Below are 13,991 nucleotides of genomic sequence, written 5' to 3' on the forward strand. Positions count from 1 at the left end.
GGGTTCAATTACTTGCACATTCGCTGTACGTTCTGGGTTATTAGAGATCACTATATCCAGAATAGCATTTTTTCTGGTTGGCTCCTCAACATCCTGTGCCACAAAACTGTCATGCAACAAGTTTATAAATGTGTTCCCATTAACTGACCTGGGGGTACTGTTGCTCCAGTCATTATCTGGGTAAATAAAATACCCCATTATCATTACTTTCCCCAAACTAGCAGCCTTTTTTATTTGCATCAGGAGCTTAGCCTCCTCCTCTTCACTTATATTAGGGGATCTATAGCCTACCCCTACAAATAATTTGCTGGACTTTTTACAATTGGTGAAGAGCTCCACCCATAAGACTTCCGCCCCCTTATTTTCTAACTTCACCTCCTTCTTTATATTAGCTTTTAAATCCTGGCTAACAAACAGACATAGAAATGGATATTTGCCGCACCTTCTAACCTAATGCCTGACCCTAGGGAGGTCCCTTAGCCGAGAGTCTAGGCACCTCGGTATAGATGTGCTGACTACTCCTATATATAAAGAACTAATTGGATGCTCAAGGGAGAAACAAAAAGCGGAGTACGTGGCGTCGCACAATCTAATGGTAACCTTGTATTAATAATGTGTCTTTCAGTCTTGAAGTGATCAACTATTCATCATGATTGTACAAAATAAATACTGTGATTTTTGTGAGCGTTTCCTTTGTATTCATTGAGTGGAAAATAAAGTGGAAATCTTGTGAATTCATGGTGAATTAAAATTATTAAAGTGCATGGTGCTTATTGTGAGCATAGAAACGTGCTAGAACCCACGACTTGGACTCCAATTTCGAAACCAGATAAAAAATAACCTTTATTTACTCCTTTAAAATTCATGGACTGTGAGAGGGAATTAATTGATGAAACCACTAAAAACAATTAAAAGAAAGGGTGGAGATTCGATCCAGTATATAAGTGAGATAGGGGTGACAGTGTAAAATTCATTAGACTGTTCCCATATGGATCTTACATCACCTGTTTCCCTATTATAGCTGAATGGTGATTGGGGGTACTGATTGGCGATAGGCAGTGATATCCAGAGAGGGTGGGTGCGAAAACTCGCTCAGGAAAAAAGGTATAATAGTGGAGCGGTTCTAATGATCGGCTCCCAGTAATAAAGCTTAGTGGAAGCATACACATCTTGATTTTCAGCCTTCAGCGTGAAGTTCTTCATCTTGTTCCTGTTAAAAATCTACAATTAGTATAGATATTGGTATATATAGTTTATGGGCGTGTATAGATACGATGGTATGAGTGTGTGTATGTATGTGCACTGGTGTTAATTTCGAGGGCTGAACTTGATGGATTTTGGTCTTTTTTAACCCAACCTAACTATTTTCACTAGTTGCTCTGCTTGTTACTCCAGTTGATTTTAGTCATTACAGTAGTGATGTGCGGGTGGGGTTTAACCCGACCCTAACTCATCCTCCCTCCACTCACGCCTTCCGGGTTCCTTTTATAGACCCGCCCCGCCGATGTCACAAAAAGGAGCAGTGCGATAAGGCGCGCGTCTAAAAGCCGGAAGTCTGAAGTCACAGACCGACAGTGCAAGGTGGGCGGGGAGAGCAGGAAAAAGAGCCAGTCACCCACAACTGGAGGTGCAAGGTTGGCCTGAACCTGTCTGACCCGGGGGTATCGGCCGGCCCAAACATTACTAAATCACAGCACTTTTCTATACAGCCATTATCTTAAACATCATTTTCCAACCCTTGATCAATAAAAAGATTTAAGCAGCAGTTATGTCACTGCTACTTTCTACCTATTAATAATTTTTACTGAACATTCCTTATCAAGCACTTCTTTATTAGACTGTATTTATTCAGAATCATCACTAAGTAAGTGGCTTGTCAGTATTTTTTCAAAGTTCCGAAAATATGAGTATTGCAGCAACTAATGTAGTTGTTTGATCGCACCGGGATGGCTCCTTCTTTCTCTCTGTGCAGTGTCAGAAAAATTCTTTAATTTTTGTGCACTGTGCAGGTTTCTTTTCAGGAGGTGAATTGGGTCTTTGGAGACCGTATGTCCCAATATACCAAATACATATCACATTGGTTTCGTTACATTGATGACCTGGTATTCATTTGGACAGGTGACCAAGAAGAACTATGCAAATTCCTCAAATTATTAAATAACGATTTGAATATCAAACACACATACTAGCAGCAATGCGATTCTTGACTTCCTGGATATCACATTAACCATCCGGGAGGATGGTGTAATTTGTACGGATTTATTTTGCAAAAAAAAAAAAACAGCGACTAATTCCATCCTGCATTTCCAAAGTCACCATCCAATGGCAACAAAAAGAGTAATTCCTGTTGGAGAATTCTTACAGCTACGTCGGAACTGCTCACACCCTCAAGCTTTTAAATGCAGGGCAAATTAATTAACTTCACGGTGAGGGGAAAGGGGTTAATCTGAAGGGTTTACACAAGAGCAGTTAATACCCCTAGAAATACACTACTAGAGGGACGCAGACGAACCACACAGAAAACAGAACAACCTATTAGATTCATAGGCACTTTATGTATCCGATACTATACAGCTTCCCACATTGTGATTGTCTCATAAGGTTAATCATAATCATTATTGGGAATATTCATATATGATTGGATCATCTGTGAGTTTTTATATACCCCGAATATTAAATGAAATGATGGAATCAGTCATGCATTTCTAACACACGAATATATTATCTGATAGATGTCACAATGTAAACTGGTTACAAAGATGCTTGACATCTGTAACTCAATATATTGTACTTATAGAATTTTTTTTATGTAAGTGACAAGACGTTAATGTCCTGCGAAATGGAGCCCCGACTGAAATGAGTAGAAGCGCAATCTATACCTAGAGACAGGCTAATACCTGTGGATCCTCCCTGTAAGATGCATCATGATGTGATTGGCCTGTTTAAATATTGACAGTTAGTCCCACAGTTATTAAAGTGATACTGACACTAAAAAATGAATTTTAGCATATGAATGTATATTAAATGTTACCTATAGGTCATGTTGATCATTTTTTTTGCTGAGAGGTTTGTTTTTGTATATAATTGTTAGTTGAAGTTCCTAAGCCTGACTTTCTGACACTCTGACTTTGCCAACCTGACTGTCCCATCTCAGCCTGTTAGTTACAGTTTCTAATGCTAACGGACTCCTGCTGCACAAATATGGCAGCCCCCTCATACAGGAACATGGGGGATCAGACAGGTAATGTAAAAGCATCATGCAAATACTTTATGGCAAAGTTAGAAGTAGCTTGCAAAGATGTAAAAAAAGTTTAATTTCAGGTGTCAGTATCTCTTTAATAGGAGCGAAGCAATGAATCTGCAACTAAAACCAGATAGAGCAAAACGCTACACAAACTTTCAAAAATAAATATAAAATGTAGATTTTTTTTATGAACTTTTTTTTTTACATATGCCCAACTAAACAATTATGGGGGTAGTTTAATATCAGTGAGAGGTAAACTGATTCAGTACAAAGTACATCAACTCTTTACAACCCCATTAAAACTTAAGGCTATAGGCAAGAGAGACAATGACAATTGCCCCAGATGTGGAACACCAGCGGCAAACTTCTTACATATTATCTGGGCCTGCCCAGCATTAAACACCTATTGGACTCAGGTAATGGCCGCACTAGCAAATACCCTTGACTTTCCACAGGTGTGTCTACTGGGCCTTATTATATTATGCTAAGAAATGTATTATTATGCATTGGACGGGACCCACCCCTCCTACAGGAGACTCCTGGATAAAACTAGTTAATGAGGCTAGACCCATGATTAAGCTCACACATGAAGCCAGAGGTACCGACCGTAAATTCGATAAGATATGGAGTCCCTGGTGGGAGTCGGGCCCTAGCGTTCAACCTAGGAACGATACAGCAAATGTTTAAGTAATCCAGTAGTAAGATAATAGTTTTTAAGTACAGTTAACCTGTAGTGAGGGAGCAAAGATGGGACACAATGTAAAGCTAATACAATGACATGAGATTGTAATAGAATTGTTTGTTTGTGAATGTTTAATGTTCTTAAAAAAAAATGCATTACCTTTTAAAAATGATGGAGGTGGGGGTATGTTTTCTCGTTTTTTTTTTCTTTAAAAAAAATATCATTCTGGTTTTCTGGTCATTTGCCCAAGCATTTGCTTTGTTTTCAGTATGAAGCCATGTTCCAGCATGAATTTATATTTACCTGTGCCCGATACGTTCACCTTGAACCTATTCTGGCTGGACACAGACTAAGCATATTTGCAACCTGCCCAATCCTTTGGCATGACTGACGAATATATTTCTTACTCAGGACTCAGTTTCAGTATGGAACCGTTATTCCTTCGGCCTCAGCATGCGAGTCTTCTTTCGGTTTTGAGCTTTAACAATCCTGAGTTTCACAGACACCAGTCAGAGGGATGGATCACAGTCCAGCTAGTCGTTGGATAGGAATGATCAGTGTGCGCAGGTCCATACTTCCAAGTGCATTAATGCAGTTTGCATGTACAAATTATACAATCTGGTAAATAAAGATTTTTTTTGGTACATTAAATTTTATAATGGTAAATTCCCTGTAAACTTTACAGTATAAAAAAATGTGATCTTTTGGGTGTAAATAAGTTGAAAGTATTTTTTCAGTAGCATATTTTTACTGTTAATACCAATTATGACACAGTAGCTCTATGCACCAGGTCACCAAAAAAAAGTCTGAAAATGTCTGAAACTTTCTGGAATACTGAACAATAAAATCTTTTATAATATTTGGTTTCTTCCACAGATAAAAAATATATAATTGGATGGTATTTATATCCTTTAACCTGGCTTGAGTAAGACATAAAAATAAGAAATGAATGCTGCAAATGCATTCTTGTTTCCAATATACAGTTACAGTCCTCTGCAGTCTTCAGTCTGGGAATCTATTTTCTTTCTCTTCAGGTTCTACAACGCTGAGGCATCTGTCAGCAAATTCAACAAACAATGGTTCTTGCATGTATTTCTTCATTGCATCCTCTCTTTCTTCTGCCTGATCCAGCTTAATCAGAAGCTCTCTGAGATGCGGATTTAGAAGCAAATGCTTCAACTCATCAGATTCCCCTGTTAAGACAAAGTTGTTTTAAATTTAATTATTTCATATTCTACTGCAAATTGGCCATCTACAGTTGAATGGTTAACAGGTAAATGGTTTAATGAGCAATTAAATATTACCCTACATGGATAGGTTTGACTACAGTTTATTTTTTATAATAATATAATGTTTTAGTAGTATGTGCCACTAGGTAATCAAATAGAAAATTTCCATTTTAAAAAATAAGGGCCGCCTCCTAGGATCCTAGGATTTACTGTGCACACAAACAAACCATGCATGTTAGGTCACATGAGCCAATTAACAGACAGAGTTATGTCTTTTGCTTCCACACTTTTCCTTTTACATTTAGAGCTGCAGTATTTCTGGTCAGGTGATCTCTAAGGCCGCACACAGACCATCACGAAATGGTGGTTAAAGGCAAGAGATATAAAAGGGCAATATTTACTTAAATCTTACCAGTTTGGTAAGATTCTTTAGTATTCTCATAGTACAGGTATGGGATTTGTTATCCAGAACGCTCTGAATTATGAAGTTGGACTCCATTTTATCCAAATAATCCAAATTTTTTAAAATGATTTCCTTTTTCTCTGTAATAATTGAACAGTACCTTGTACATGATCCACACTAACATATACTTAATCCTTATTGGAAACAAAACCAGCCTATTGGGTTTATTTAATATTTACATCATATTCTAATAGACTTTAGGTCTTATGGAAAGATCAGTTATCTGGAAAACCCCAGGTCCCGAGCATTCTGGATAACAGGTCCTATACATGTAGTAATGTGGAAGATCTACATGCTAGGCTACTTAAAATATATTAACACATCTCACCCATCTGCAGATATCCTCTGTATCTGCACACAAAATGTACTGTGTGCCACTGCAGGAGCACAGAAAATGCAGACAGAGGGGAGGCGAGGCTGCATCTCATGTGACATTAGCCAAAGCTATGTTGAAGTCAGGAAAGAATTGTCTGAATTAACAGCTTACATTTCAATTGAATAATTAGTAGAAGGATGTTAACAAAAACTGCCCTGATTCTATGCAGTACATCTATGCAGGAAATCTTACCCAGAAGCTTCAGCTTGTGTGGAGGAACTCTATCAGATTCATTATCTTCATCAATCAAACCATCTATGAAACAAAAAAAATTTTTTTTTTCCAAAATACTTCAAAACGAAAAAAAGCTTTAAAGGAGAATTCAACCCTCTTGAAAGCCCACTGGTTTAGTCCTTGACATGTAAAGCCAGCTTCAGACAATGGCAAATAACCCTATGTGACCCAGAAATATCTTGGCATTAGCCTTGTGTCCACGCATACATGAGCTGCTTTGCTTTAATCTGTGCTGCTGCGGAGCCATTCTCCCCCTCCTCTCTCTTCCTTGAATGCCAATAGGGACATGCGTAGTAGAGCCTGTTATAAAACACCTCCATCCTGGCTTCATGTTATGTTCATATCTCACCCCTTGTGTCTTCATTCTCAGTTCTCCATCTTTCCCCCTTGGTACTCAGATAACATCTCTCCTTAATACCCCCCCAGCCCTCATAAATTAGACTTCAGCCCTCAACTCTCCTACAATATATATCTCCATCTCCTCCCTCATTCATCAGCCTTGCTTTCAGAAATGTAGGTACAGCAAAGCATGCCCTCTCAAGTTCTGTAGAGTAGCAGAAGGCAGAGATATATATTGTAAGAGAGGTGAGGGCTGAGGGGGAAGGAAGGAGAGACGTGAACTGTGTACGGAGGCGTTAGGAAGGAGGACTGAGAAAGGAGACAAGAGGGGTGAGATATGAACGGTTAGGAAAGTGCATATCGGAAAGTGAGTTTTGTTGAGGAGACGGGAGTACACAAACAAAAATGGCGGCTGTGAAGATGTAATGCAGCTTTGAGAAACACATCACTGTAACGCAGAATCGGTTCGTGTAAGTGCCATGCTGAGTTAGCGGTTCAGCTGGGGCCCTCATTGGCAATTCATACCTGGGGTTTGCAAGAAAAATGTGTGGAGGGTTGAATTCCCCTTTAGAGCAGTTATGATTGCTTCTAGTAAGTTATTGGCAAGTAAGTTATTTTACAAATGTATATAAGAAATTTACAGAATTTGTTAATTTACACATTGTATTAAGCTTTGGTTGTGTTTTGTGCCAACAAGTATTTTTAATCTTCACAATAGATTGTGCCCTTAACAACTTGATAAAAGAAAATAAAATGAAATAAGTCAAATCAAGTCAACCTGCTGTTGTTTCTATTGACCTGTAGATAAACTTGTAGATAATGTCAGGGATCAGAAAACGGAGGAAGTCAAGGGAAAGCACTCCATATACTGTAAATACATAAAAGTTATTCCAACATTGTTGGAAGGTGTTCATCTACCCAAATGGACCAAATTGTCGAATTTTTTGGGACATCCTCTTCTGTAAAATGTAACTCTATATGGGGAGGTGTTGGTTAAACCATTGATGAGATGTGGGTGCCATGCTGGATATCCATTTAATGGCGATCAGCCTTTTAGCCTGTATAAACAGGTAAGTTAACAAATGTTTTTCACCATAGAGGGGGCAATGTCCCCAATTTGGTTGAGGAGCAAAGCTAGTGGGTTCAGTGGTATAATAAGGGCTAAAGTTTGGCTTGTCTCCTCGGTTACTTTTTTCCAATAATACTGTATGTGGGGGCACTGCCATACCATATGGAAAAAATTAGCGGGTGTGAACCCACATCTATGACATATGTCTGGTATGGAAGGGTTCATCAGATGTAACTTATGTAGGGTCAGGTATGTACTGTGTAAAAATCAGAATTGTATCATCTTATCTCGGACGCTGATTAAAATACGGTTTCCAGGAGCTATGGCCATGTTTCAGTATCCATAGTGGGGATGTCAAGTAACCACTTTTCCCTTAGTTTCGGCAGGGGATCATTATTTATTTTGAGTAGTATATTGGAAAAGAGTGATAATTGCTTATCTATATTGGGCAGATGGACCTTTTTCTCAATCTGATTAGGTGTTGTGTCTATCTCTGCATCACCAAACCGAGTGTGCACTGCATGCCTCAATTGCAGATACCTAAAAAACATGTTATGTGGAAGGCTGTGAAGGACAAGAGTCTACCCTGGTCCACGATATCTCCTATATATTTGACTCATGTTGGGCCCACACCTTAGGACCAGGGATGTTTCAGTTGGGAAATATTTGGGTTAAACCATAATGGTGCATGCTGGGAACACTGACCCTGGGGAACTGGTAAAAAATTATATATATTGAATATAATTTACAGTTATCATGGGCTTTGAATGACTTCTGAACAAAATCTAATAAATGGTAAAACACATTACCAAATGATTTTTGTATCATGGCTAAAAACTCCAGCCCTTAGTCTGGATTGAAAACATTAACGAGCTAATACAAGTAGAGCCAGATTCTAGCGGACTCATACTTTATTCCAATGATAAAGAGAATACTGACAACTTAAAGTTTATTATATTAATAAATGTGTTTCACACATAATGTCCTTTATCTGATGTCCTTGAATGGGATTTTTTTTTTTTTTTTTTCAAAAAATCTGTTCATTTAATTATATGGGCAAAAGAAGAATAACATGAATGTTCTGGAATGGCCAAGTCAAAGTCCTGACCTTAATCCAATTAAAATTTTAAGGAAAGACCAAAAGTGAGCGGTTCATGCGAGGAAACCCACCAACATCCAAGAGCTGCAGTTGTTCTGTATGGATGAACAGGTTAAAATTCCAATATCGATGTGAAGGGCTAATCAACAATTATCAAACATTTAGTTGCAGTTTTTGCTGCACAAATGGAGTCAGAGAGCACCATTCGCTTACTTTTGCCACAGGCAGATGTTATTGGATATTTTTTTCCCCAATAAAGATGACCATATATAATAATTTTTGCTTCGTTTATCTGGGTTTTAGGACTTGTTTAAAATGTGATGCTGTTTTAGGTCAAATTCATATAAAAACATAGAATATTTTTAAGGGTTCGTAAGTTTCACACATGACTATATACACATGGGTATAACTTTCCATCTTTGCAACATGTGCAGGCAAATATGACTTAAAGGGATAAAAGATACCTGTAATGATAAAATGTAACCCATTTGATGAAAAAGGATGTCAGGTGTTGAAAAATGTTTTGTATTAAAAGTATTAATCACCGCTGACTTTTTTGGTACAACAATATGCCTCTGATGTGGGATAGTGGCCGTATTGTCACTGGTGAATACCCAGTTGTATTTTGTGAGCAGGAAACTTACCCCAAGACAATCTACAGCATTGCAGAGAGAAATATGCCCTAGATGCTCTACAATATTATCTGTTGGTTTGAGAATTTAAGCAAATTACAAATTGTAACAAACAAGGGAAAGTTGTGCTCACCACTTATTTTTAAAATCATCAAGTAGGGGTGCAATGAGGTTGTGACAACAAAATTCACAGACAAATACAAGAGGTCCTCTGCACTCAACCCATTAACAATATATTAAGGACAATGAAATATTTTGTGCCTTAAGCTACTAAAAAGGTCTTAACCTTTTAACTTTCCCTTGTTTGTTATAATTTTTACAGGAGCAGCGGCCAGCTCCATCTTGTAGCTATCACCATTCTCAGCTAAAATCAGGTGATCCCACCGGTGGACAATAAAAGGGCAAGCAAGTTTGGGAGTTTTACTTAGAAAGCAGCAAGTATTGTGGGTAAAACTCAGCCCCTTTATAAAATGTATAATAAAGCAATAGAATTCTTAATGAATCAGATGCAAGTTGAGTGTAGGAACTGGCCACACCAGGGTTGACTGTGACAGAGTTGGCCAGCTTAAATATATTGCAATACATGGACAAACAATCCCTGTTTTGTTTAAAGGGTAAGGAATTTTTAGTAGCTTAAAGGGAATCTGTCGTCATTTTTTTTTTTTTTGCATTTTTATAAAAAACACACATCCATAAACACTGTCTGGCAAATAAAATGTTAATCCACAAATCCAAGCATAAGTTATTTTAGTTTGTATTTTGTCATGGGGGCTTCCATTTCTGCTCATTACACATTCATCCTGTGCTGCTCTAACAGCAGGCACAGCATTACCTGTGTGCTTGGAGGCAGCCACTCTGTAATGAAAAGCCAGGTCGCACTACGACATGAGAATCTAGCTGTACACTCCCCCTCCCCTCTCTGCCCATGCGTGTGATGTTTGGAGGAGAGGTCACATGGTTTGCAGGGAAGCAATTACTTTCACTTTCCTACGTCCTGCTCTACAGCTGCACTAGCAGCCCCTCCTCCAACAGACACTATCAAAGCTCCTGCCGTTCTGTAAGTTTGTTCTCTGCATTCCTTTGGTGAGGGGAGCTTTCTCTCCTTGCTGCCTTCCTAGTTAGTTTTACTGGTTACTAGATGAGGTAAAGGAGCTGTGAGTTCCCTCTGCTATCCACCTCACACACACCTTGCTCCTTTCCTGCCTGCAATACTTCTTTTTACATTAACTACTTACTGCCTCCTTTCTCCTGAGCTATTTTAACCCTTCCTAGACTTCCTCCTAAGTTTTCCTGGTTTTCAAGTGGCCTCCTTATTTTATCCTTTTTTTCTATTCCCTGTCATCAGTCCTGGGAGTGTACTCCTGTGTTTCTGCCATTCATTTTTGTGTAAACAAATATAATAAACTATCTATATAAAATATTTGATCACAGGACTATCTTATTTCAGTCCTTCTAAAGTGGTGTCAGTGAGAGCTTATCTTGATTCCTGCCTATAGTTCAATTGACAGGCTCAGCAGACAAGGCTCTATTTACATTACAGCAGCTTGTAGGAGGGAGGGGTAATGACATCACTCCAACTTGCAGTGCAGCAGTAAAGTGTGACTGAAGTTTATCAGAGCACAAGTCACATGACCTGAGGGCAGCTGGGAAATGTCAAAATGTCTAGCCCCATAGCAAATTTTAAAATTAGATATAAAAAAATCCATTTCTTGTTTTGAAAAACGGATTTCAATGCATGATTCTGCTGTAGTAGCACTATTAACTGATACATTTTGTAAAAAACATGTTTTTCCATGACAGTCCCTTTAAGGCACAAAATGTTTCAATGTCCTTAATATATTGATAATGGGTTGAGTGCACGTGACCTCTTGTATTTGTCGATGTTAATTACAAATTGTGCTCCACTCACTTGGAAGAGCCAAACTAAAGAAAGCAATGCAAGGGTAACAAGATGTTCCCTTTCTATTAAAATCTTAACAGTTAAGCAAAAAAGAGGAAAGTGGCAATAAATGCTTATATGCACTATTGATTGTCCATTGTCTAAAGACTACAAGTTTTCAACACCACTGGCTCGTACAGAGGGGGGTGCACATATGTGAAGGAATATCATCACAGAAAGCTCTGTGAGGCAGAGGCAATATGGATAATAACATGAGATGTATTTTCTGAAGCTAGAAAAGCCAGAACAAGTGTAGAGATTGATGGGAGTGGGCTCTGTGTCTAAGAAGAAGAAACTAGAAGGACAGCGAGGACAACTGAGTAAATACCATAAATATTTGTAAGTCTGATACCTCAAATGGCCTGCCAAAAAGGAATTTTCGGATGGTGTGGAGTCTTTTATTCATGTGCTTTGATGTGAGGGCATTTTTAACCTTTGAATAAACATTTTTTATATTATTACACTTGGAGCACTACTCTTTTGTAGAGTAATCACTGTTGCTATGGGTTACTGCCCATGTACAAATTTGTCCAGTGCTTATAAATGAGCCCCAGTCTCTTACTTAGAAGACAAGTGGCACTATCTTTTTCAGAGTGGATTTGCACAATACACATACCTTCTCTAGACATCAATCTCTCTCCTCTGGCAATATGTGTGGTAACAGTATCTGGAGTTGATGAAAGAGTGCATTCCTCTAAAGAAAGAAGCACATTTATTATTATTTTTTTCCACTGAAAATTTACAATGACATTTTTGCCACATTTTATCTTTATGCTGGGCAACAGGGATAAGTGCATTAGTTAGCAACGAATAGATAAATATAAGGTATTTCTGCTACGAGTTATTCACTTGAAAGTAGAATAAAAGTTAAAATATTTACCAACATTTTTAAACCTTGATTAGCACAAAACTACAGTAGGGTAGTTAAAATTAGACACTGCCCAGGTTGGGTCAGACGCATACACATGACCTGTAGGATTCCGAAATGTCCTCAAACCTCCACTAACCTACTCCCCCATTAATAACACATGTAGCAGGTTATTATTCATACAGGATTTAGATTTTGCATGTTGCAGATCCCCACTGCATGGGGGCCCCACACATACATCTGATGGCAATAACCCATTGTATTAGCTGTTTAGAAACTATATATATATATATATATATATATATATATATATATATATATATATATATATATATATATATATATATATATATATATATATATATATACTTTCACACAATGGACAATGAAATGGGACAGTAACTGGCAAAATGTATTTACCTTTATGCTTCTTGCAACAGGAAACAGAGCAACTGCAAAAAGAAAAATGACATATGAACACCACAATATACTTCCAGGAAATCAGGAACTATTTTTGTTTTACTAGTTTTGATATTTGGTACGATTTTAAGAGACATTTAACAGACATTTAATATTTAAAGGGAAACGGTCATGGGAAAAAAAAAATTGTCATAATGAATCAGTTAATAGTGCGGCTCCAGCAGAATTCTGCACTGAAATCCATTTCTCAAAAGAGCAAACTTATTTTTTTGTATTCAATTTTGAAACCTCACATGGGGCTAGACATATTGTAAATTTCCCAGCTGCCCCAAGTCATGTGACTTGTGCTCTAATAAACTTCAATCACTCTTTACTGCTGTACTGCAAGTTGGAGTGATATCAACCCCCTCCCTTTTCCCCCCAGCAGCCTAACAATAGAACAATGGGAAGGTAACGAGATAGCAGCTCCCTAACACAAGATAACAGCTCCCTGGTAGATCTAAGAACAACACTCAATAGTAAAAACCCATGTCCCACTGAGACACATTCAGTTACATTGAGAAGGAAAAACAGCAGCCTGCCAGAAAGCATTTCTCTCCTAAACTGCAGGCACAAGTCACATGACTGGGGGCAGCTGGGAAATTGATAAAATGTCTAGCCCCATGTCAGATTTCAAAATTGAATATAAAAAAATCTGTTTGCTCTTTTGAGAAATGGATTTCAGTGCAGAATTCTGCTGGAGTAGCACTATTAACTGATGCGTTTTGAAAAAAACATGTTGTTTTCCAATGACGGGATCCCTTTAATTTCAAATAAAACTATTACTTTATTTGCAGATGTCCAAAAGATAGATATTTTTAAATAATGACAATCAATGCTGGGCACAAACCCACCTACATATCTGGTCAATTCCATAGTATTGATACACAATGTTTCAAACACAAAATCTACAGAAGCGAACGCTGATACAACACCACGCAGACTAATAGGAACTTACTATTTTGCTCGGCAGCCAGGACATCGGTACTTCGGCGTGTCAGAAGAACATACACAGCATGGCTGCAGAGGCATTGCTACTGTTCCACGGTCTGCAAAGAAATGCACGATACCGGAACTTACCCTCCACGTGTGAACGACACGCAAATGGAGAGTCTAGTCTGGAGGAAGTCGTAGTCATAATCATGTGACCAAAATATGGGCGAGCGAGTGTGACGTCACGAAGGCGTATGTTCCCATATAGCGTGTGACGTCACGAAGGCGTATGGTTCCCATATAGCGTCTACCTTCCCATGGCACAACGGTACACGCCAGACCAAAGAAAGCGCTTACCAGTCCAAAGATGGAAAATGTGGGTGTGAATGTTACATGTGGGAGCGCGATATGGTGCATGATCTGGT

General features: G+C 38.3%; 1 protein-coding gene across 2 annotated transcripts; it reads right to left on the bottom strand.

The window, feature by feature from the left end:
* Window positions 1-4,034: 4,034 nt before the first annotated feature.
* znhit3.L (zinc finger, HIT-type containing 3 L homeolog) lies at window positions 4,035-13,791 on the bottom strand. 2 transcript variants are annotated; one of them, NM_001097910.1, is made up of 5 exons: window positions 13,592-13,679; window positions 12,595-12,626; window positions 11,923-12,000; window positions 6,187-6,249; window positions 4,559-5,119 (listed from the first exon to the last, which is right to left on the bottom strand). In NM_001097910.1, exons 1-5 carry the CDS (start codon window positions 13,663-13,665, stop codon window positions 4,929-4,931), a joined length of 438 nt encoding a protein of 145 aa, NP_001091379.1. In that variant the 5' UTR covers window positions 13,666-13,679; the 3' UTR covers window positions 4,559-4,928. The 2 variants fall into 2 exon arrangements, with proteins under 2 accessions (XP_041436688.1, NP_001091379.1); XM_041580754.1 differs by lacking the exon at window positions 11,923-12,000 and having other exon boundaries at window positions 4,035-5,119; window positions 13,592-13,791.
* Window positions 13,792-13,991: the final 200 nt, after the last annotated feature.

Source organism: Xenopus laevis, chromosome 2L (assembly GCF_017654675.1).
Source record: "Xenopus laevis strain J_2021 chromosome 2L, Xenopus_laevis_v10.1, whole genome shotgun sequence".
NCBI classification, from domain to species: Eukaryota; Metazoa; Chordata; class Amphibia; order Anura; family Pipidae; genus Xenopus; species Xenopus laevis.

What these genes read in the sequence shown, in the direction of transcription:
- znhit3.L (NM_001097910.1), bottom strand. Translation starts at nt 13,665, where the DNA reads ATGCCTCTGCAGCCATGCTGTGTATGTTCTTCTGACACGCCGAAGTAC. An exon ending in GAGATTGATGTCTAGAGAAG is followed by an intron (nt 6,250 to 11,922) that starts GTATGTGTATTG and finishes TTTGTTTCATAG; the next exon opens with ATGGTTTGATTGATGAAGAT. An exon ending in ACACAAGCTGAAGCTTCTGG is followed by an intron (nt 5,120 to 6,186) that starts GTAAGATTTCCT and finishes TTGTCTTAACAG; the next exon opens with GGGAATCTGATGAGTTGAAG.